The sequence below is a fragment of the Danio rerio genome, chromosome 7 (genome assembly GCF_052040795.2).
Source record: "Danio rerio strain M-AB ecotype USA chromosome 7, GRCz13ab, whole genome shotgun sequence".
Lineage (NCBI taxonomy): Eukaryota > Metazoa > Chordata > Actinopteri > Cypriniformes > Danionidae > Danio > Danio rerio.
This window is the reverse complement of record NC_141027.1, coordinates 79,851,518-79,874,916: the sequence shown is the minus strand read 5'-3', so window position 1 is coordinate 79,874,916 and position 23,399 is coordinate 79,851,518. Positions and strand designations below refer to the sequence as shown.

The 23,399-nt window shown below is 38.0% G+C and overlaps 1 protein-coding gene across 5 annotated transcripts in view; it reads right to left on the bottom strand.

The window, feature by feature from the left end:
• si:cabz01083442.1 overlaps window positions 1-23,399 on the bottom strand; it is a 157,646-nt gene that overhangs the window by 37,041 nt on the left and 97,206 nt on the right. For all 5 annotated transcript variants that reach the window (XR_015496533.1, XR_015496535.1, XR_015496534.1 and 2 more), the window contains exons 17-26: window positions 22,358-22,562; window positions 19,111-19,227; window positions 18,852-19,023; window positions 18,560-18,691; window positions 18,089-18,228; window positions 16,758-16,895; window positions 7,175-7,377; window positions 5,146-5,209; window positions 4,825-5,027; window positions 2,235-2,283 (exon numbers count right to left, since the gene is read on the bottom strand). Coding sequence is in view for 2 of the 5 variants with exons in the window: in XM_087262274.1 (XP_087118400.1) it covers window positions 2,235-2,283; window positions 4,825-5,027; window positions 5,146-5,209; window positions 7,175-7,377; window positions 16,758-16,895; window positions 18,089-18,228; window positions 18,560-18,691; window positions 18,852-19,023; window positions 19,111-19,227; window positions 22,358-22,562 (1,423 nt within the window). In the remaining 3 variants the exon portion in view is untranslated. The remainder of the gene's footprint in view (window positions 1-2,234; window positions 2,284-4,824; window positions 5,028-5,145; window positions 5,210-7,174; window positions 7,378-16,757; window positions 16,896-18,088; window positions 18,229-18,559; window positions 18,692-18,851; window positions 19,024-19,110; window positions 19,228-22,357; window positions 22,563-23,399) is intronic.

Genomic DNA, 23,399 nt, shown 5'->3' with positions numbered 1-23,399 from the left:
CCGTATATCCTTCTGAAGGATCCCTTGTTGGAAACAAGAGCTTTGCGTTTATTTTTAACAAGATCCTTCATTATTTCAATCTGATCTGAGCCGTTTGAGTGGCACGATTTCAGCACGGCTGTTTTATAAAACTCTCAATATTTTGGACAGCTTTGCAAAGTGTTTCTGAGAGACACTTTTATTAATTGTATCCGACTAAACATGAAACTCACAGCTAATTTAAGTAGTGCATGCTTTTAGGACTACATTTAACACCTTTGTATTTAAATTTGCATTCGCAGTTTTAATATAAACTAGGGTGACACGGTGGCTCAGTGGTTAGCACTGTGGCCTCACAGCAAGAAGGTTGCTGATTCAAGTCCCGGCTGGGTAAGTCGGCGTTTGTGTGTGGAGTTTGCATGTTCACCCTGTGTTGGCGCTATAGGGTAATTTATGAACTACATTAGCTGTAGTGTATGTGTGTGAATGAGTGTGTATGGGTGTTTTCCAGTACTGGGTTGCTGCTGGAAGGGCATCCGCCGTGTACAACTTATGCTGGAATAGTTGGCGGTTCATTCTGCTGTGCTGACCCCTGGGACTAAGCCGAAGGAAAATGAATGATCGAATAATATGAACTAATGTGATGCATATCTGCTAGTTACACATAAACAATACTGATTTCTAGATTGGGGAAGTTTGTAGTGCAGATAATTATCAAGTACTGTATTTGAAGACATTTTAATTTGAGTTAAATAAAGATTTTTATTATGATTACACAGTTTTAATATGAACTAATACACTCAATGCGATGCATATTTGTGATGCATACTGTCAAGTCAAACTAATATAGAAGGAGAAAAAAAAAATCCATCCGCCAGTCGGAGGGAGAGGCGGAAGGACATGCAGTAGTTCGGCATTCACGTAAGGAAAAAGGAAACTGAAACCTAACCAGAACAGAATCTCCGCCAAAGCCGAATCTCCGCCAAAATTGAGAAAGAAAGTGCACAACAGTTAAAAAACCATCATCAAGTCCTGGAGTGGCAGCCGGTGAAAACTTTACTTTGGTTATTGCATGAAAATCGTGACTGTCATGTCAGTATTTGAGGGCAAATCAACCGTGAAGCAGCATCTGAGTTCAAGTTCGGCACAGAGGAAAAGGTTGCTCCAACAGTGCTTATCTGCCCGCTGCTTAATTATTTCAAGATACAAATAGTTATTTGCAAACTAGAAGATGATATGAAGCAGAAATGTATAGTTTTGGTTATTTTGATCATCATTTGAGTGCTATCTGACTGACGTTAAGATGTTAATTTTCCTCCGTGATTCATATGCATGCATGAGCAGATCACGTGCACATAAGCTGATTGCTGCAGTAGCAAAATTAATCGCATTTCATTTATATGTCTTAAAACTAAATATTTAAGTTCAGTATATTAAACTGTACTGTTGATTGTGCTTTAACAAGTGTTAATTCAGTATAATATTTGAAATACTGTGTGAAAAATCAGACAAAATTCACAAATGTTTGTATATATATGTTTATTTGCAATTTAATTACATATGTTGTATTTTTGTTTATTTTAAAGGTTATTCACCTTTCAACTTTCTACTTTCAACTTTCCACCGTTATACTTTTTACCTGCCTTTCTGCTGCATTTATGATGCAATAAATGGATGAGTGGAATCCAGTTAAAACTCCCTTGATGATGTGTCTTCCTTTCAAGCGGGAAAACTAGTGCATAAGAGAATAGCTTAACACATACACATTTATAATATTGATTTCTGCCCTGGGGAAGTTTAAGTGCAGATAATAATTAACTATTTAGAACTATTTGATTTTAGTAAATAAATATTTGTATTATGATTACAAGATTTTAATATGGACTAATAAACTTAATGTAATACATATTTGCGAGTTACACATATATAATGTTGATTTCTGCATTGGGGAAGGTATAATGCAGATGATTCACTACTATTTAGAGCTATTTACTATTTTTTTTTTTATCAGTTTAAAAAAGCATTCACTCAGTAAAACAACCAAATATTTTCATTCTGCATTCTGAGCTACATTTAAACTGCATTATGATAATGATTAACAGCATGCAAACCCAGTCATCATGCATTTAAAACAGAAACATGCACATTTTTATGTCTGACTGAGATACATGCACACATTAGTTAATGCAAATGAACTGTCATAGACGTCTTAAAATGCATGGTATGATACTTTACAAAGACATGTGAAAGTGTACCATGAGATTCAACGTCAACACCCGTGTCTTCAGCCACTTTCAGGAAGATCTGTGGAATTTAACACCAGGACAATTGTGTTATTACAGAGTCCATAAAAAATGAGGGATAAAGCAAAACTATCACAAAATTAAAAAAGGCAGAGTTAAGTCCATAAATATTTGCACATCGACACAATTCAGACATGTTTGGCTCTATACGCCAACACAAACAATTTAAGAAACAAACGAAACAAACAAGACTGCAGACGGTCAGCTTTAATTTGAGGGTGTTTACATCCAAATCAGATGAATGCTGTAGGAAGTACAACAGTTTGCATATGTGCCTCCCACTTGTTAAGGGTCCAAAAATAATTGAACAGAATATTGATCATAAATCAAACTTTCACTGTTTAATACTTGGTTGTAAATCCTTCAGTCAATTACAGGCTGTAGTCTGGACGCAGTGCCATCAGCAGACGCTGGGTTTCATCCCTGGTGGAGCTCTGCCAGGCCTCTACTGCAACTGTCTTCAGCTCCTGCTTGTTCTTGGAGCATTTTCTCTTCAGTTTTGTCTTCAGCAAGTGAAATGCATGCATAATCGGATTTAGATCAGGTGATTGACTTGGCCATTGCATTACTTTCCACTTCTTTCCCTTCAAAAATCCTTTGGTTGCCTTTGCAGTATGCTTTAGGTCATTCTCCATCAGCACTGTGAAGCGCCGTCCGATGAGATCTGAAGTATTTGGCTGAACATGAACAGATAATATTGCCTGAAACACTTCAGAATTCATCCTGCTGCTTTAGTCAGCGTCACATCATCAATAAACACAAGAGAACCAGTTCCACTGACCGCCACACATGCCCACACCATGACACTGCTACCACCACCATGCTTCACCGCTTAGGATCATGAGCAGCTCCTTTCCTCCTCCATACTCTTCTCCTCCCGTCACTCTGGTATAAGTTGATCTTGATCTCATCTGTCCAGAGGATGTCGTTCCAGCACTGTGAAGGCTTTTCCAGAACTCTAATCTGGCCTTCCTGTTTTTGAGGCTCACAAATGGTTTGCATCTTGTGGTGACCCCTCTGTATACCAAATGCAAATAGCACACTTGAAATGAACTCTGGACCTTTTATCTGCTCATTGTAATGAGGGAATAACACACAACTGGCCATGGAGCAGCCTATAAGCCATTTCACAGTGCTGGAACGACATCCTCTGGACAGATGAGATCAAGATCAACTTATACCAGAGTGACGGGAGGAGAAGAGTATGGAGGAGGAAAGGAGCTGCTCATGATCCTAAGCGGTGAAGCATGGTGGTGGTAGCAGTGTCATGGTGTGGGCATGTGTGGCGGTCAGTGGAACTGGTTCTCTTGTGTTTATTGATGATGTGACGCTGACTAAAGCAGCAGGATGAATTCTGAAGTGTTTCAGGCAATATTATCTGTTCATGTTCAGCCAAATACTTCAGATCTCATCGGACGGCGCTTCACAGTGCTGATGGAGAATGACCTAAAGCATACTGCAAAGGCAACCAAAGGGTTTTTGAAGGGAAAGAAGTGGAAAGTAATGCAATGGCCAAGTCAATCACCTGAGCTGAATCCGATTGAGCATGCATTTCACTTGCTGAAGACAAAACTGAAGAGAAAATGCTCCAAGAACAAGCAGGAGCTGAAAACAGTTGCCGTAGAGGCCTGGCAGAGCACCACCAGAGATGAAACCCAGCGTCTGCTGATGGCACTGCGTTCCAGACTACAGCAACTGTAATTGACTGAAGGAGTTGCAACCAAGTATTAAACAGTGAAAGTTTGATTTATGATCAATATTCTGTTCAATTATTTTTGGACCCTTAACAAGTGGGAGGCACATATGCAAACTGTTGTAATTCCTACACCGTTCATCTGATTTGGATGTAAACACCCTCAAACTAAAGCTGACAGTCTGCAGTTAAAGCACATCTTCATTTCACCTTAAATGCATTGTGTTGGCATGTAGAGCCAAACATGTTAGACTTGTGTCGATGTGCAAATATTGGTGGTCATAACTGTATATATAAGCAATTATTTGAACATGTATTATAATAAAACAGCTAAACTGCAATAATATGCCACAATATTACTGCACTTTCTGTTTAACAGAGAGATTTTTCCAACACATTTCTAATCATAATAGTTTTAATTACTCATCTCTAATAATTGATTCTATCTTTGCCATGATGACAGTCAATAATATTAGACTAGATATTCTTCAAGACACTAGTGTTCAGCTTAAAGTGACATGTAAAGGCTTCACTAGGGTAATTAGGGTAAAGTTAGGGTAATTAGGCAAGTCATTGTATAACAGTGGTTTGTTCTGGAGACAATCTAACACTAATATTGCTGAAGGGGGTTAATAATATTGAGCTTAAAATGGCTTTAAAACAATCGAAGACTGCTTTTATTCTAGCCGAAATAAAAAAAATAAGACTTTCTCCAGACAAACAAATAATAGAGCAAATACTGTAAACAATTACTGAAACTGTTCAACACCATTTGGGAAATATTTGACCAAGAAAACAAATAAATTCAGAAGAGGGCGAATAATTTTGCCTTCAGCAGTATGTGTGTACCTCCTCCAGGCTGGTGTCGGATATGCCGTAGCTGGTGACTCCCAGTGTGTTTTTCTCCAGGTCGAGCTCTTTAAAGAGTGTGGCGAAGCTGCCGTTTGTGGCTCCGCTGTATGGTAGAACATAAACCAGCTCCTGACCCACCGCCTCCAGAAACTCTGCCTCCGGGACGTGCCGGCGCACCAGACGACTCACATCAGACACATCTGCACAACAGAGAAATTAATAAAACACACTCATGCAGGACTGCGTGTGTGCGTGCGTGCGTGTGTGTGTGCTTGTGTGTGTGCGTGCGTGCGTGCGTGTGTGTGGGTGTGTATAAACCTGGAGGGTCCAGACTGCTGATGCTGTCGCTGCAAATGCCCTCGTCCAGACTTGATTGATCAAACTGATGGACAGAGAGAAATATGGAGGTAAAATGAAAACACATATATAAATATATTTAAACTGTGCTAAACAACAATCTAACTCTTCTGGTTGGATGCAACTAGTTAATCAAGAGTTTATTATTTTTATTATTATTTAAAGCTGACGGTGTGCTGTAGTTTGGCTGTTTTTGTAAAACACTCTTTGAATTCACATTCTTTACTATTAAACTATTAAAATATTTAAAATAAAATAAATTAAATGTGCAGATCAGGCCAAAGCTAGCCTGGCATAAAATCATTAAAAAAAAAAAAAAAAAAAAAATATATATATATATATATATATATATATATATATATATATATATATATATATATATATATATATATATATATATATAAATTAATTGCTTGATCTGTTATTTTATTTATTTATTTATTTATTTATTTATTTATTTATTTATTTATTTATTTATCTATCTATTTTTAAGTTATAGTTAGATTTAACCAAAATTTATTCTGACCCAATCAATTATTTCTTCTTTTTAATTATTATTATTAATTAATTAATAAATAAAAAAAATAAGTACATTTTTTTCGTACTGGAATACATAAAATAATTTTAGTAAATAATAATAATACTTTAAAAAATAAATAAATTGATTAATAATATATAGTTAATAATAAATATAAATAACAAAAATCAATCATTTATTTAAAAATAAAATAATAATTATTAATAATAATAAAATTCTAATAGTTATAAATAATAATAAAATTTATAAATAAATAAATACTAAAATTTTTGATAAGAACAACAAAACAATAACAATAATAATAAATAACAACCAAGCAACAACAACAAAAACAACAATAACATTAATTAAATAATAATTAATAATTACAATAATCAAAAATAATAATAATGATAAACAACAACAATAATAATAATTATAATAATGATAAATAATACAAAAAAATAAAATAATTATTAATAAATATAAATAACAATAAATAAAAATTAATAAAAATAATATTGATAAAAACAACAATATTAAGAATCATAATTATTATAAAAATAAAAAAATAAATAATGAATTATTATTAATGAACAAATATCAATACACAAATCATTAAAAATAAATAATAATAATAATAATAATGATAATTATAAATAAAACTTATAATAAATATTAAATTAATAATAACAACAACAATAATATTATTAATAATAATAATAATAATAATTCTAAATAACAATAGCAATATAAAATATTTAATAAAAACAACAACACAACTATAATAATAATAATAATAATAAACAAATAAATAAATTAATTAATTAATTATTGGAATAATCTAATACTTTACAAATACAAAGTGACATTTACTTAAACGTTTAAAATATTTAATTATTCATGAGTAATTTAAAATGCGCATTTAATATTACTGTTGAAATGTGTTTATCCGTATTTATAATGAGTAGGCCACACAGAAACTGCCCGAGCAGAAATCTGCTGATTTTTAGCCCATCACTGAGACCATTTATTCACTTGTGTAAATGTGTGTAAATATATATATATAGTACATTTCAGTAATATTGATGAATGATATGAAGATGTTCATATCATTTATGTACAATGCAGTTTATAAAGTAATGTTTTCTGTTTTTTAGTCATGATATTATATGAGAGACGTGCTTTGTTTACCATATAAGGGGATCTTGCTGGATTTGCATTGTAAATATTAAAACTTGAAAAGTATTATTTTTATTTCATATATTGAGTTTTTAGTTATGATTTTCTCAAAATAATTCAGCAGAAATCCGCAGACTTTGTACAAAATTCTACATAGAAATAACAATAGACGTCCGCAGATTCTGTCTGGCCCCTCTGTCTGATGAGTGACTGTGTGTGTGTGTGTGTGTTCAAACATTGGTGTGTGTGTGTGTGTTCAAACATTGGTGTGTGTGTGTGTGTTTTGTTGACCTCTTCAGGTGAAGGCACACACTGCGCCGGCGCTCGCTCCTGATTGGCTCGTGCGATGGTGAGGTAATACCCTCTGCCGTAGGTTTTCTTGAGGAAGAGGGAAGATCCGCAGCACTGGACGCGGCCGTGAGAAATGATGGCCACTCGATCACCCAGAATATCTGCTTCATCCATGTGGTGTGTGGACAGAATGATGGTGCGACCTGGAGAACGCGCACACACACACACACACACACACACACACACACACACACACACACACACAAACACACAAACACACACAAATCCACATGAAAACCATCACGTTCACAGAAATCAGAATGTGTGTGTGTGTGTGTACATATGTTCATATCTATGTGTGTGGTTTGTTGTCTTATCTATGTGTGTGTGTGTGTGTTTGTATCTATATGTGTGTGCGCATTTGTATCTATATGTCTGTGTGTATGTGTTGGTATCAACGCGTTCGTATCTATGTATGTGTGTGTGCGTGTCTATGTGTGCGTGTCTATGTGTATGTGTTTGTGTGTGCGTGGATCTATGTCTGTCTCTGTGTTTGTATCTCTGTGTGTGGATGTGTATGATGTGGGTGTTTTCCTATCTATGTGTGTGTGTTTGTATCTATATTTGTGTGTGTGTGGATTTGAATCTATGTGTGTGTGTGTGTGTGTTTGTATCTACAAGTGTATGTGGATGTGTTTTTGTATCTATGTGTGTGTGTGCCTATGTGAATGTGTGTATGTGTGTGTGTGTGTGTGTTAGTGTGTGTGTGTGTGTGTGTGTGCTTGTATCTGTGTCCTTTTATCTATGTGTGTGTGTGTGAATTTGTATCTGTGTGTGTTTGTATCAATGTGTGTGTGTATGCTTGTATCTGTGTTTTTTATGTGTGTGTGTGTGTGTGTGTAGGTGTGTTTTCTTATCCGTTGATGTGTGTGTTTAATCTATCTATGTGTGCATGTGTGTTTGTATTTATTTGTGTGCGTTTGTATCTACGTTTGTGTGTGTATGTGTGTGTGTGTCTACGTTTGTGTGTGTGTGTGTAGGTGGTTTTTCTTATCTGTAGATGTGTGTGTTTAATCTATCTATGTGTGCATGTGTGTTTGTATTTATTTGTGTGTGTGTGTTTGTATCTATGTGTGTATGTGTGTGTGTGTGTGTGTGTGTGTGTAGGTGTGTTTTCTTATCTGTAGATGTGTGTGTTTAATCTATCTATGTGTGCATGTGTGTTTGTATTTATTTGTGTGTGTGTGTTTGTATCTATGTGTGTATGTGTGTGTGTGTGTGTGTGTGTGTGTGTGTGTGTGTGTGTGTGTGTGTGTGTAGGTATGTTTTCTTATCTGTAGATGTGTGTGTTTAATCTATCTATGTGTGCATGTGTGTTTGTATTTATTTGTGTGTGTGTGTTTGTATCTATGTGTGTATGTGTGTGTGTGTGTGTGTGTGTGTGTGTGTGTGTGTGTGTGTAGGTGTGTTTTCTTATCTGTAGATGTGTGTGTTTAATCTATCTATGTGTGCGTTTGTTTTTATTTGTGTGCGTTTGTATCTACGTTTGTGTGTGTGTGTTTGTATCTAAGTTTGTGTGTGTGTGTGTGTGTGTGTGTGTGTGTGTGTGTGTGTAGGTGTGTTTTCTTATCTGTAGATGTGTGTGTTTAATCTATCTATGTGTGCGTTTGTTTTTATTTGTGTGCGTTTGTATCTATGTTTGTGTGTGTGTGTTTGTATCTATGAGTGTGTGTGTGTGTGTGTGTTTGTCTCTGTATGTATGTTTTGTATCTCTCTCTCTCTCTCTCTGTGTGTGTGTGTGTATAAAAAAAGAACAGACTTTTTTAGTATTATTAATAAAATAGTTGGCGGTTCATTCCGCTGTGGCAACCTCTGATGAATAAAGCAATAAGCCAAAGAGAAATGAAGAAATAATCAAGTGTGCTCAAAGCGATCATGTGGTTCTGAAGGACTCATTCTCATCGTGAAGTGCAGGTGCAGCTCTATATATAGGCTGAGTGTGTGTGTGTGTGTGTGTGTGTGTGTGTGTGTGTGTGTGTGTGTGTGTGTGTGGTGTTCAGATCTCTCTTCTGCGCTCTCCTGTATAGAAAAGTTTCCTCTCGTTTGTGTTTGCGGGTGAAGACAGGCTCCCGTGTGCATTATTTCTGTGTTACGAGGCGGTGGGAGTTCAAGGCATCTGTCTGTCCTTTGACTCGCCGAGAGCACAAATATCAGGAAACATCCGGAAATATGATGCGTCTGCGCTTCCCAAAAGAAACACACGCTTGTATTGAGCGACGCTGACTGCAAACAGAGATCTGGACACAATGACTGACTGATGACTACAGAAAAGCGGATGGAGAACATGCTGGAGCTTCTGGTGGAGAGTCGAGTGATGTCAGATACAAAACAAACATCCAAAAGCCCCACAGAAACACACACTCTCAGCTTTACAGGCACACAAACAACAGTGTGGAAGCAGACTGAAGTGTGTTACATTCAGAGAGGGAGGGTGGGTGGAGGGATGGATGGATGGATAATACAAAAGAGTGGATGGATGAATAAAAAAGGATGGATGGATAGACAAAACAAAGGAATTATAGATAAATGGATTGATGGATAAAACAAATGATGGATGGAGGCATGGATAGATTAAACAAATAAGGCAAAAATGAATGAATGGATGGATGAATAAAACAAAGGGTGGATGGAGAGATAAAACAAAGAAGGATGGATGAATGGATGGATGGATGGATGGATGAATAAATAGATGAATGGATGGATGAAAAAAACAAAGGGTGGATGGATAGATAAAACAAAGGAATGGATAGATGGATGGATGATAGATGAATGGATGGATGAAAAAACAAAGATAAAGGATAGATAAAACAAAGGAGGGAAGGATGGATAGATGGATATATAAAACTAAAGTAGGATGGACGGATGGATGGATTGATGAATGGATAGATGAATGGATGAGGAAACAAAGATGAATGGATAGATAAAACATAGGAAGAATTAATGGATGGATGAATAAAACAAAGGAGGGAAGAAAGGATGGATGGATAGATTAATCAGTGGATGCATAGATGGATTATACATTGAATGGATGAATGAATGGATGGATGGATTAAACAATGGCAGATTGGTTAAACAATGGATGGATGGGTGGATGGATGGATGGATGGATGGGTGGATGGATGGAAGGATAAATCAATAAGTGGATGGATAAAACAACAGATGGATGAATGGACGGATGGATTAAACTATGGGTGGATGGGTAGATAGATAAAACAATGGATGAATGGGTGGATGGATAGATTGAACAATAGATGGATGATGGATGAATAAAACAATGGATGGATAAAACAATAGATGAAGGAATGGATGGATTAAACAATGTATGCAAGGGATGGAGGGATAGTTTTGAACAATGGATGGATGGATGGATGGATGGATGGATAAAACAATTGATGGTTGGATTAGACAATGGATAGGTAGATGGATGGGCGGATGGATGGATTAAACAATGGATGAATGGGTGGATGGATGAAATAAGCATTAGAAGGATGGATGTATAGATGGACTAAGTAATGAATGTATAGATGGATGGATGAATGGATGGATGAATGGATGAAATAAGTAATAAATGGATGGATGGATGGAATAAGTAATAAATGGATGGATGGATGGATGGAATAAGTAATGAATGGATAGATGGATGGATGGATATATGGATGGATGGATGGATGGATGGATTGATGGATGGATGGATGAAATAAGAAATGAATGGATGGATGGATGGAATAAATGGATGGATGGATGGAATAAGTAATGAATGAATGAATGGATGGATGGATGGATGGATGGATGGATGGATGGATGGATGGATTGATGGATGGATGGATGAAATAAGAAATGAATGGATGGATGGATGGAATAAATGGATGGATGGATGGATGGATGGAATAAGTAATGAATGAATGGATGGATGGATGGATGGATGGATGGATGGATGGATGGATGGAATAAGTAATGGATGGATAGATGGATGGATGGATGGATGGATGGAATAAGTAATGAATGGATAGATGGATGGATGGATGGATGGATGGATGGATGGAATAAGTAATGGATGGATGGATGGATGGATGGATGGAATAAGTAATGGATGGATGGATGGATGGATGAATGGATGGAATACGTAATGAATGGATGGATGGAATAAATAATGAATGGATGGATGGATGGATGGAATAAGTAATGGATGGATGGATGGATGGATGGATGGATGGATGGATGGAATAAGTAATGGATGGATGGATGGATGGATGAATGGATGGATGGATGGAATAAGTAATGGATGGATGGATGGATGGATGAATGGATGGAATACGTAATGAATGGATGGATGGAATAAATAATGAATGGATGGATGGATGGATGGAATAAGTAATGGATGGATGGATGGATGGAATAAATAATGAATGGATGGATGGATGGATGGATGGAATAAGTAATGGATGGATGGATGGATGGATGAATGGATGGAATAAGTAATGAATGGTTGGATGGAATAAATAATGAATGGATGGATGGAATAAATAATGAATGGATGGATGGATGGATGGATGGAATAAGTAATGGATGGATGGATGGATGGATGAATGGATGGAATAAATAATGAATGGATGGATGGATGGAATAAGTAATGGATGGATGGATGGATGGATGAATGGATGGAATAAGTAATGAATGAATGGATGGAATAAATAATGAATGGATGGATGGATGGAATAAGTAATGGATGGATGGATGGATGGAATAAGTAATGGATGGATGGATGGATGGATGAATGGATGGAATAAGTAATGAATGGATGGATGGAATAAGTAATGAATGGATAGATGGATGGATGGATGGATTAAACAACAGAAGAATAGATGGATAGTCAATAAACAAATAAATACAGATAGACGTGGATCGCTTTAGCTGGTTTCAGGTCTTCAGTCGTCAGTCTTTGACGCTCCTGCACAGGGAAATCTGCTTAAACTGCCAATAAAAACATTCACCATTAATTTATAATTATTGTCAATACTAATAAGTCCTGCGTTCCTCAGGGGCCTGAAACAGCACATTCAGCCCATTTCTGCTGGATCGGGTGTGTAATTAGAGAGCAGCAGATGATTATTTGATTAGTGCCGCCGATTATTGTCTGATTAATAATTTAGACAAATGAAATGATGTGTACTAGTGCAGGTAATTGGGCAGAGAGTGGCCCTCACTCACCCACTCACTCACCAGAGGAAGAGTTTGGGGAATTTGTAAAGTGTGTTGTTGTGTTGAGTTCAGCTGCCTGTTTTTATTTATCTTTTAGTCTATTCTGCGCACCAAGACTGCATTGATTAAATAATAAACAGTAAATTATATATTAATTCATTATCATGTAAAGCAGCTGTTTTGTACTTTTATTTATTTTACTGTGTAATTTATTCCTCTGATTAAAATATTTCTGCATCCTTACTTGAGCAAGTCCTTCACAAATCTTTCTAGCATTCTGATTTGCCCCTCAAGAAACATTTCAATCTCTCCTTTTCTGATTATTTACAGGAATCTGGAAAGGTTGTCTTTGATGGATGGATTAATGAATGGATGGATGGATCAACAGATGAATGGATGGGTGTATGAATCGACAGATGGATGGATGGAGAGATGGATGGATAAATGGATGCATGTATGGAAAGACATGAATGTATGGATGTATGGATCGACAGATGAATGGATGGATGTATTGATCAACAGGTGAATGGATGGATGTATTAATTAACAGGTGGATGGATGGATGGATGGATGCATGTATGGATTGACAGATGAACGGAAGCATGTATGGATCAACGGATGGATGGATGAATGGATGTATGTATTGACAGGTGGATAGATGGATGCATGTATGGAATGACAGATGAATGTATGGATGTATGGATCGACAGATGAATGGATGGATGGATGTATTGATCAACAGGTGGATGGGTGGATGGATGGATGCATGTATGGATAGAAAGATGAATGGATGGGTGTGTGAATCGACAGATGGAGGCATGTATGGAAGTACAGATGAGAGGATAAATGGATGCATGTATGGATCGACAGGTGGATGGATAAATGGATGGATGCATGTATGAATTGACATGAATAAATGGATGTATGGATTGACAGATGAACGGAAGCATGTATGGATGTGTTGATCAACAGGTGGATGGATGCATCTATTGATCGACAGATGAATGGATGTATGTATGCATCGACATAGATGGATGGATGCATGTTTGGATCGACAGATGGATGGATGGATCGATCGATTGACAGATGGATGGATGCATGTATGGATTGACAGATGGATGGATGTATGGAACGACAGATGGATGGATCGATGGATCGACGGATGGATGAATGGATGGATTATGGATCGACAGATGGATGGATGCATGTATGGATTGACATTGCATGTAGGGATAGAAAGATGAATGGATAGGTGTATGAATCGACAGATGGAGGCATGTATGGAAGTACAGATGAATGGATAAATGGATGCATGTATGGACCGACAGATGGATGGATGAATGTATGGATCGACAGATAGATGGATGTATGAATCGACAAATGGATGGATGTATGGAACGATAGATGAATGAATGGATGGATTGAAAGATAGATGGATGGATGCATGTATGGATCGACAGATGATGCATGGATGGATGGATGATGATGTCGATGAAAGGATGACAAGATGGATGAAAAATAGGTGGATGGATAAATGAAAAAATGGTTGGTTGGAAGGATGGATGTTTGGATAAAAATGGGTGGATGGATGAGTAAAACGGATGTGTGGTTTCATGGATGCACTATAGGATGTAGATTAAACAATTTACAGATTGATGGATGGATGGATGGATGACAGGTAAAACAATAGATGGATGAATGGATGGATGATAGTGAGATAAAATGATGGATGGATGAAAAATGAATGAATAAATGACAAAATAGATAGTTAGATGGATAAAATATAGATGGATGAATGGAAAATGAATGGATGGATGGACAAACCAGAACAAAACTATGGAAGGTGGATGAACAGGTTGATGAACAGACAGAGGTTTATAAGATCAGACGATCAATCAGAGACTGCAGCAGGTGGAGCTGAATGTTCCGGCAGCACATCCACCCTCTCCTCTGCTTATCAATGAGATATTATATCAGTCTTTCTTCACTCCGACAAGGGGAACAGAAAGGATGAGTGCAGGCTGGTGTCGTCTCTTTCAGACATCCGTGACTGTGTTAATTACCATCATTATCAAGCATACTTGACTTCTGACTTCACTCTTGCACTGATTTTTTTTTTTGTCCCGATTCACAGACTAAATGAATACAGCAAGCTTACAGATCTGAGATGACAACCTCATATGATGTTAAATTAAGACTATTATTTCTTCTAGTTTGAACATTTGTAAACATTTTTGTTCTTAGGTTAACTTTAGTTTGTTTCTTAATTTATTAATTTATTGGCACATCAGCAACCTATGACCATTTCATGGTAAGACCAATGTACACTACCTGACAAAAGTCTTGTCGCCTATCCAAGTTTTAGGAACAACAGATAATAACTCGACTCTAATGGCAAAGAAAGCCTTCTTGCAGGACCCCCAGAGTTCATCAAGAGTCTTAGGGCCCTATCATACACCCGGCGCAGTGTGGCGCAAGGCGTGGTGCAGTAGTCTTTTGGTAGTTTCAGCTTGGCGCAAGAGTGGTTTTGAGGCGTTGCGCTACGCTGTTTAAATAGCAAATGCATTAGCGCTCATATGTGCACCCATAGGCGTTCTGGTCTAAAAAGGAAGGCGTTCTGAGGCGGGCCGCTGGCGCGTTGCTATTTTGAGAAACAATAATAGATTTTGCATTAGACCAAAACAAACCCTGTCTAAACTCCAGCGCAGAGTTGCGCCTCGCTTACACACTGCTTAATACACACAAGAGAGCAATAGGCAAATATCTTTACATATGAAAAATGTAAATATTAAGGATATATATAGGATATAATAAGAATAGATATAGAATATAAATATGAAGGATTAAAATATTACAAAACATATTATTTTCTAGCCTACATAAATATGAAAAATCACTGCTTTTGTGTCTTCTTCATCTCAGGAGGCTTTTTCAGTTCATTCATAACAATTTGCTTTTGTATAATGTTATTATTATTAGCAGTATTATTTATTATATCCATATTTATATTTTTTTATTAAAAACATGCTTAGATTTGTCCACCTGTCAGGTTTTAGACCATATGGGGCATGGCAGGTGTATTTGGAAATAACTCAGTATTTTGAGCACACTTTGATATTATTGTTCATTTATTCGTTTGCTGGAGATTAGAACTAAATTTAGAAATAGTTTTGAAACAAATCTTTGCGCTTAACAAACAAAATTAATTATTTATAGACTAATTGATGTCTGTGCTTAAAGGTTTCCCTGTCCAAGAGCGAATGTGAAAGTGATCCATTATCTCTCATTCTCACGCAGTAGATGCTCTGTTTATCTGTTTTCTGTTAATAAACTGTTAACTGTAACTGTTTGCTAGTGAAATGCTCAGTTTTTCCACTTAGACTTACTTTGCCTCCTGTAAATAGCGAATGCGCTCTTGGCGCGACACAGCTGGGTCTTAAAGGGAATGGGAGATGAGACTCCAAATGGTTTATTCTCAAAACACACCTATAACTCATTAAGAAAATAAACTCAACCCTTTTAGACCATGCGCCTTGGCGCAAAGCGCTTTTTCTCGTCCGTAAATTAGCAAAAATGTGTTCTGACACGCCCTGAAAGCGTCTGCGCCCTGCGTTTTGCGCTCTGCGCATGGACCGTCAAAATAGAGCCCTTAGTGTTCATCTTCAAGGCCTCCTCCTTCATCAGCTCAATAATGTTCATATCTGGTGACTGGGCTGGCCAATCCTGGAGCAGCTTGGCCTTCTTTGCTTTCAGGAGCTTTGATGTGGAGGCTGAAGTATGAGCAGGAGCGCTATCCTGCTGGAGAATTGTCTCTCTCCTGTTGTTTGTAATGTAATGGGCAGCACACATGTCTTGATACCTCAGGCTGGTGATGTTGATCATCCACTCTGCAGATCTCTCACACGGCCCCATACTGAATGGAACCCCAAACCATGACTTTTCCTTCACCAAACTTGACTGATTTCTCTGAGAATCTTGGAATTTCTGTGAGAGTTCCAGTAGGTCTTCTGCAGTATTTGTGATGATTGGGATGCAGATCAACAGATGATTCAGCAGAAAAATCTACCTAGAATCTACAATCCAACTAGAAGTCAAGTAATTATTTTACAACTGCGATCGACGACAAGACGTTTGTCAGGTAGCGTAGATAAAAACATGTTACATAGTAACTTCATAATTCAATAAGTGATGATTGTAATAATAAGACTGGTAAACCACTTTTTAATGCAGGATGCGAAAATTTGGTACGTTGTTAATTGCATTTTAATGTGTCGATGCAATGCAACAATCCCAGAATCCACAGTGTTTACGTTGACTCCTGTACCTTGTTTGTATTTGAGCAGCAGCTCCCAGATGCCTCTGCGTGCGTACGGGTCCACTCCTGCCGTCGGCTCGTCCAGAATCACAACATTCGATCCGCCAACAAACGCAATGGCGACAGAAAGCTTTCTCTGCATCCCACCTGAACACAAACCACAGACAAGAGACTGTCGGCTGGGGCCGGTACCACGAAACCAGATCAGCTGGCTAGTCAGCTAAATTTCAGTTCAGTTTGCACCAATACTAGGTTTGAGCTAGCATGAAAGTAGCTTGGCTTTAAGCATTCACCATGGTAACTTATGATGCAACGTTAACCTCCAGGGCAGGATATGTTCTGGCTATGCTAAGATTATTTTCTGGATATGTTCAGATTTAGTTCGATGTGTTCAGATTATGTTCTGGTTAAGTTCTGATAATGTCCAGGTTATGTTTAGATTATGTTCTGAATAAGTTCAGATTTAGTTTGATATGTTTAGTTTATGCTCTGGATATGTTTAAGTTATGTTTGGGTTATATTCAGGTTATGTTCAGATTATGCTGAGTTCATGTACAGATTATGTTCAGGTTATGTTCTGGTTATGTTCAAATTATGTTCTGGATATATTTAGGTTATGTTCTGGTTGTTTTCTGGATCTGTTTAGGTTATGTTCTGGTTATTTTCTGGATATATTTAGGTTATGTTCTGCTTATTTTCTGAATATGTTTAGGTTATGTTGAGATTATGTTCTGGAGACATTTAGGTTATGTTCAGATTATGTTCTGGTTATGTTCAGATTATGTTCTGGTTATTTCAGATTATGTTCTGGAGACATTTAGGTTATGTTCAGATTATGTTCTGGTTATGTTCAGATTATGTTCTGGTTATGTTTAGATTATGTTCTTGTTTTGTTTAGATTATATTCTGGATATGTTTAGGTCATGTTCAGATTCTGTTCTGGTAAAGTTCTTGTTTTGTTCTGGATATGTTCAGGTTATGTTCTGGATATGTTTAGGTTATGTTTGGATAATGTTCTGGTTATGTTTGTGTTGTATTCAGGTTATGTTCTGATTATGTTCAGTTTATGTTCAGATTATGTTTTGGATATGTTCAGATTATGTTGAGGCTATGTTCAGATTATGTTCCTGCTATATTCAGGTTATGTTGTTATGTTCTGATTATGTTATGTTTCTGTTGTGTTCGGGTTATATTCTTATGTCAAGGTAATGTTCAGGTTATGTTCTGATGATCAGCTTCATGATACCAACAATGCCTGAATGCACTGGTTTGGTTTTGTCAACTCCAAACTAATTCTGTAATACTAAGTTTGTTAAGCCAGCATCGTGATACACACACACCTGAGAGATTCTTAGCTAGGTCTTTGCGTTTGTGAGGAAGACCAACATCTTTTATCATCTGATCGATTTCCTTCTTCACCTCTTTAGAGCTTCTGCCTTTCAGACGGGCATAGAAGTAAATGTGTTCCTCCACCGTCAGACTGAGAAAACGAACAAAGACATTTAATCTGAATCACACTTTCATTAAGTGGACTTAACTACAGAGTAAGTACATTCAAAAATAAGTACATTCAAAAATAAGTACAATGTGCATACCGTAGGGATGGGAGGTTTTATGAATAAATGAATAAATAAATAATAATATTAATAAATGAATGAATGAATAAATTCAATAAATAAAAAAATGGTTTCCCGAGTTTTTGTCTTGTATCTTGTCCAAATTTCTACAAATTAAATAAAATTAAGTAAAAATATTGTCTTGTTTTCAGACATAACGAGTGAGTTGTGTAGTGTGTTGGAGGATTTACTCACTCGTCAAAGAGCACGTTGTGTTGCGGACACATTCCCAGCTGTTTTCTGATGCAGTCCATGTCTGTTCGGATGTCGTAGCCGTTAATGTAAGCCGTTCCAGACGTGGGAGCAAACAGACCCGTCAGAATCGACCTGATAAAACAACAACAAAAACATCAGGAGGTGCATTTCGACAACACAGAGGAGGCTACAAGCTCACTGCGAAACATGCTTGACTATATAACGTTTTTTTAACAATATGTAAATCACAATATTTAACACAATATGCATATATGATTGTGTGAGAACGCACATGGTAGTGGTTTTCCCGGCTCCGTTGTGTCCTAGAAATGAGGTGATGTGGTCCTGATAGAAGTCCAGGCTCAGTCCATCCACCGCCAATTTATTCCCCGTCTTATAAACCTTCACCAGGTTCCGGATGCAGACGCCGGGCTTCAGGCCAGATGGAGGCTTTTCCAGAAAACCTGCACAAACACACTCATTTAGAGGAGTGTGTTTGGTATCTGTCTGTCTGTCTGTTTGTGTGTGCATATGTGTGTGTGTGTGTGTACCGCTCTGGTTTTCTAGGTCCTGCAGCAGGTCTGGATGGCCATCAGATCCCACTCTTGATCCACACCAGTATGAGGAGGTGAAGGGGAAATACCACGGCTTTGCAATCCCGTACTGGCCTGAAGAAACACACAAACTATTTCAAACACTAATAATCTCAGAAAACATCCTCTTTTGTTGAGTTTTCCTCTGAATTCTGAGATTTCGGAGTTTAAATGTCCCACTAAAAATCGAGAGTTGTCTGCCTGCAGAACTCTTGTCATCCCTGCAATTTTGACTTGCTTCACTTCACAATATTTAAAAATATTAAACAATAAAAAATCCTTCACTTTTGCCTATTTTTAACTAAGTGGCAACATCCCACTTTCCCTCGTGAAGCCAATACAGAAGTAACTAAAAGTGCAATACATCTACTGGCCACTGGGGGCTGGCTCCAGTAACTCCAGATGTTCACTGACTGCAATGCTAAATTGGCCAATTTTACAGCTGGTACAAAAGATTGTTTTGGTGCATATAGCTAATATTACCCTTCATGACACCTGTGAGGTGGGTTATTTTTTCATAACTTATTCGTTTCATTTATATTAGGTCTGCAAAATTAAGAGTGTGGGCACTTGAGTGACAGCTAGATCTTACTGGTCGCCATCACCTCACCTCAGCTGATTCCGGCTGATTAGCCGCTGAACTCGGCATATTCATCATATTTTTGTTTTGTTTTATGTGGCTTTACGCAGTCAGTTGTCTTTTGGGATCCTTTCCTACAATTATCAGATGATATGGCGTGCCGTGTGCACTTAATTGTGTTCACAAACCGTTCAAGTGGTCTCCATTTCCCAAGTGAGTAAAATTCGTATCTACTTTTATATATAAATGTATTTGTTTTCATTCGTTCCTTTTCCTTTGGCTTAGTCCCTTTTTTATCAGTAGTCGCCACAGTGGAATGAACCATCAACTCTTTCAGCATATGTTTTAACCAGCGGATTCCTTTCCAGCTGCAACCCAGTGCTGGGAAACACCCATACACACTCATTCACACACACACACGCTCATTCACTACGACCAATTTAGTTAATCAATTCCCCTGTAGCGCATGTGTTTGTACTGTGGGGGCAAACCGGAGCACACGGAGAATACCCACGCCAACACAGGGAGAACATACAAACTCCACACAGAAACACCAACTGACCCCGCCTGGACTCGAACCAGCAACCTTCTTGCAGTGAGGCGACAGAAATAACCACTGAGCCACCCTGTTGTTGCATGTATTTGTTTCATTTATTAATCATTGGTGGTCGATGATGCGAAAACAAAACGTCAACTGTTGGCCACGCCCACTTGCAGCTTCATTTGCATCTTTCAGAAATGTATTGGTGACGTCACGGATACTACTACATTCAGATTGTTCAGTCTTGTTTGAACACAAGGAAAGGTTTCTCTGAAGATAAGACAGACTGAACTGGTTGTTTCATGTAAAATAATGCTTCATATACAGTTTAGCGAGTCATTTGATTATAGTGGTTTTACATTTCTATTATTGTCATTGGAATTGAGCATAGTCCTACATCACTCTCTCTATACCGCTGCATTACAGGGCTGTAATATCAGACGCTTTATATTCAGCATTAAAACCTCAGGGATATTGTGTCTCGCATTTAAGGAGGAGGATTGATTTTCCTTTCACTCTTTGTGGAGAAAAACACAGAGCAGATCTGCTCTTCAACATGAGCCAGCTTATTTTCTGTTCGGTAAAATCTTTAAAAAGCGTCTTCTGCTCACTAATGCTCCATTATTTTTGCCGTAAATAACATTAAAACTGTAGCGATGATGGCGAAAACTCAGTATATGATATGATCAATACAAAACTGTTCTCTCATCATTATGACATATCATCTAGTTCATACGGGATATTAAGTCGGCATGAAATTAAATGTACTCTTCATATTTTATAAATGTATATAGCAGTGCTTGTAATAAATTGTTTGTAAAAATGTATTTGCTCCCAGAATCTTTAATCGAATACCTTAAACTTCCGTTCTGCCTTGAAATGAATTACTCTACTTCTTGTCACATGGACAGCTTTTAGGGTGGAGCTATCAGTCCTTTAGGGCGGGACTATGAGTGATTTAGGGCAGGGTTATCAGCCATTTATAGTGGAGCTATCAGACATTTAGGGTGGGGTTATCAGTAATTTAGGGCGGGGCTATCAGTCATTTAGGACGGAGCTATAAGTAAATTAGAGTGGAGCTATCATTCATTTAGTGTGGGACTATCAGTCATTTATAGTGGAGCTATCAGACATTTAGGGTGGGGTTATCAGTAATTTAGGGCGGGGCTATCAGTCATTTAGTGTGGGACTGCCAGTCATTTAGGGCGGAGCTATCAGTCATTTAGGGCAGGACTATCAGTCATTAAGGACAGAGCTATAAGTAAATTAGGGTGGAGCTATCAGTCATTTAGTGTGGGATTATCAGTCATTTAGGGCGGGGCTATCAGTCATTTAGTGTGGGATTATCAGTCATTTAGGGCGGGGCTATCAGTCATTAAGGACAGAGCTATAAGTAAATTAGGGTGGAGCTATCAGTCATTTAGTGTGGGATTATCAGTCATTTAGGGCGGGGCTATCAGTCATTTAGTGTGGGATTATCAGTCATTTAGGGCGGGGCTATCAGTCATTTAGTGTGGGACTGCCAGTCATTTAGGGCGGAGCTATCAGTCATTTAGGGCAGGACTATCAGTGATTTGGAGAAGGACAGTTGCTTGGGATGGGGCTATACCTAAGTCATTTAGGGCGGGGCTAACAGTCATTTAGGGTGGGGCTGTCAGTCATTTAGGGCGAGGCTATCAACCATTTAGGGCTGAGCTATCAGTCATTTAGGGCGGGCCATGAAGTCATTTAGGGTGGGGCTATCAGTCATTTAGGGCGGGGCTATGAGTCATTTAGTGTAGGGCTATCAGTCATTTAGGGCGGAGCTATCAGTCTATAGGGTGGGACTATCAGTCATTCTCATTATTTAGACATAATGCATTATTTCCCTATAATAACTTGCTATTAAGACATAACTTGTTATTTCAACATAACTCATTATTTGAACATGATAACCTGTTATTACGACATATCTGGTTATTTCGACTCATTATTTTCCCATAATAACACGTTGCTATTACAACATACAGGGTTAAGTACACAGATTTAACCAATTAAATCTGAAAATCTGCCCTTGTACAGGTGTGTGTTGTTGTTTTGAGCACCTGGATAGACGTTCTCGATGTACCAGGTGAGGGTCCAGTATATGAGCGCATCGAACAGCATCATGAAGATGGAGACGATGAAGGAGTATCTGTCGTTGTCCTGCGGGCTGCTGCGGATGTTGCTCCACTGGATCCCCACACCCTGAGCTTCATAGGTGGAGAAATTCTCACAGCCGTATCCGAACGCCACACACGACAGCAGACTCTACACACACACACACACACGCACACACACACACACACACACACACACACACACACACACACACACACACACACACACACACACACAGAGTCTCTTTACTTTACACTCTCAGCATTTATTACTGTGCTGCTTGCAAATGTTTTGATTTGGTTTAAAATCACATGACAATTTTTTCCAAGCAAATCCTATACTACATTTCATGAATACTAAATTATTTATGCATGTCTTTATAACTGATTGCCCCGCCCTAAATGACTGACAGCCCCACCCTAAATGACTGTTAGCCCCGCCCTAAATGACTGATAGCTTCACCCTAAATGACTGATAGCTCCGCCCAAAAGGATTAATAGCTCTGCCCTAAATGACTGATAGCTCCGCCCTAAAGGACTGATAGCTTCGCCCTAAATGACTGATAGCTCCGCCCTAAAGGACTGATAGCTCCACCCTAAAGAACTAATAGCTCTGCCCTAAATGACTGATAGCTCCGCCCTAAATGACTGATAGCTCCGCCCTAAAGGACTAATAGCTCTGCCCTAAATGACTGATAGCTCCTCCCTAAAGGACTAATAGCTCTGCCCTAAATGACTGATAGCTCCGCCCTAAAGGACTAATAGCTCTGCCCTAAATGACTGATAGCTCCGCCCTAAAGGACTAATAGCTCTGCCCTAAATAACTGATAGCTCCGCCCTAAAGGACTAATAGCTCTGCCCTAAATGACTGATAGCTCCGCCCTAAAGGACTAATAGCTCTGCCCTAAATGACTGATAGCTCCGCCCTAAAGGACTTAAAGCTCTGCCCTAAATGACTGATAGCTCCGCCCAAAAGGACTAATAGCTC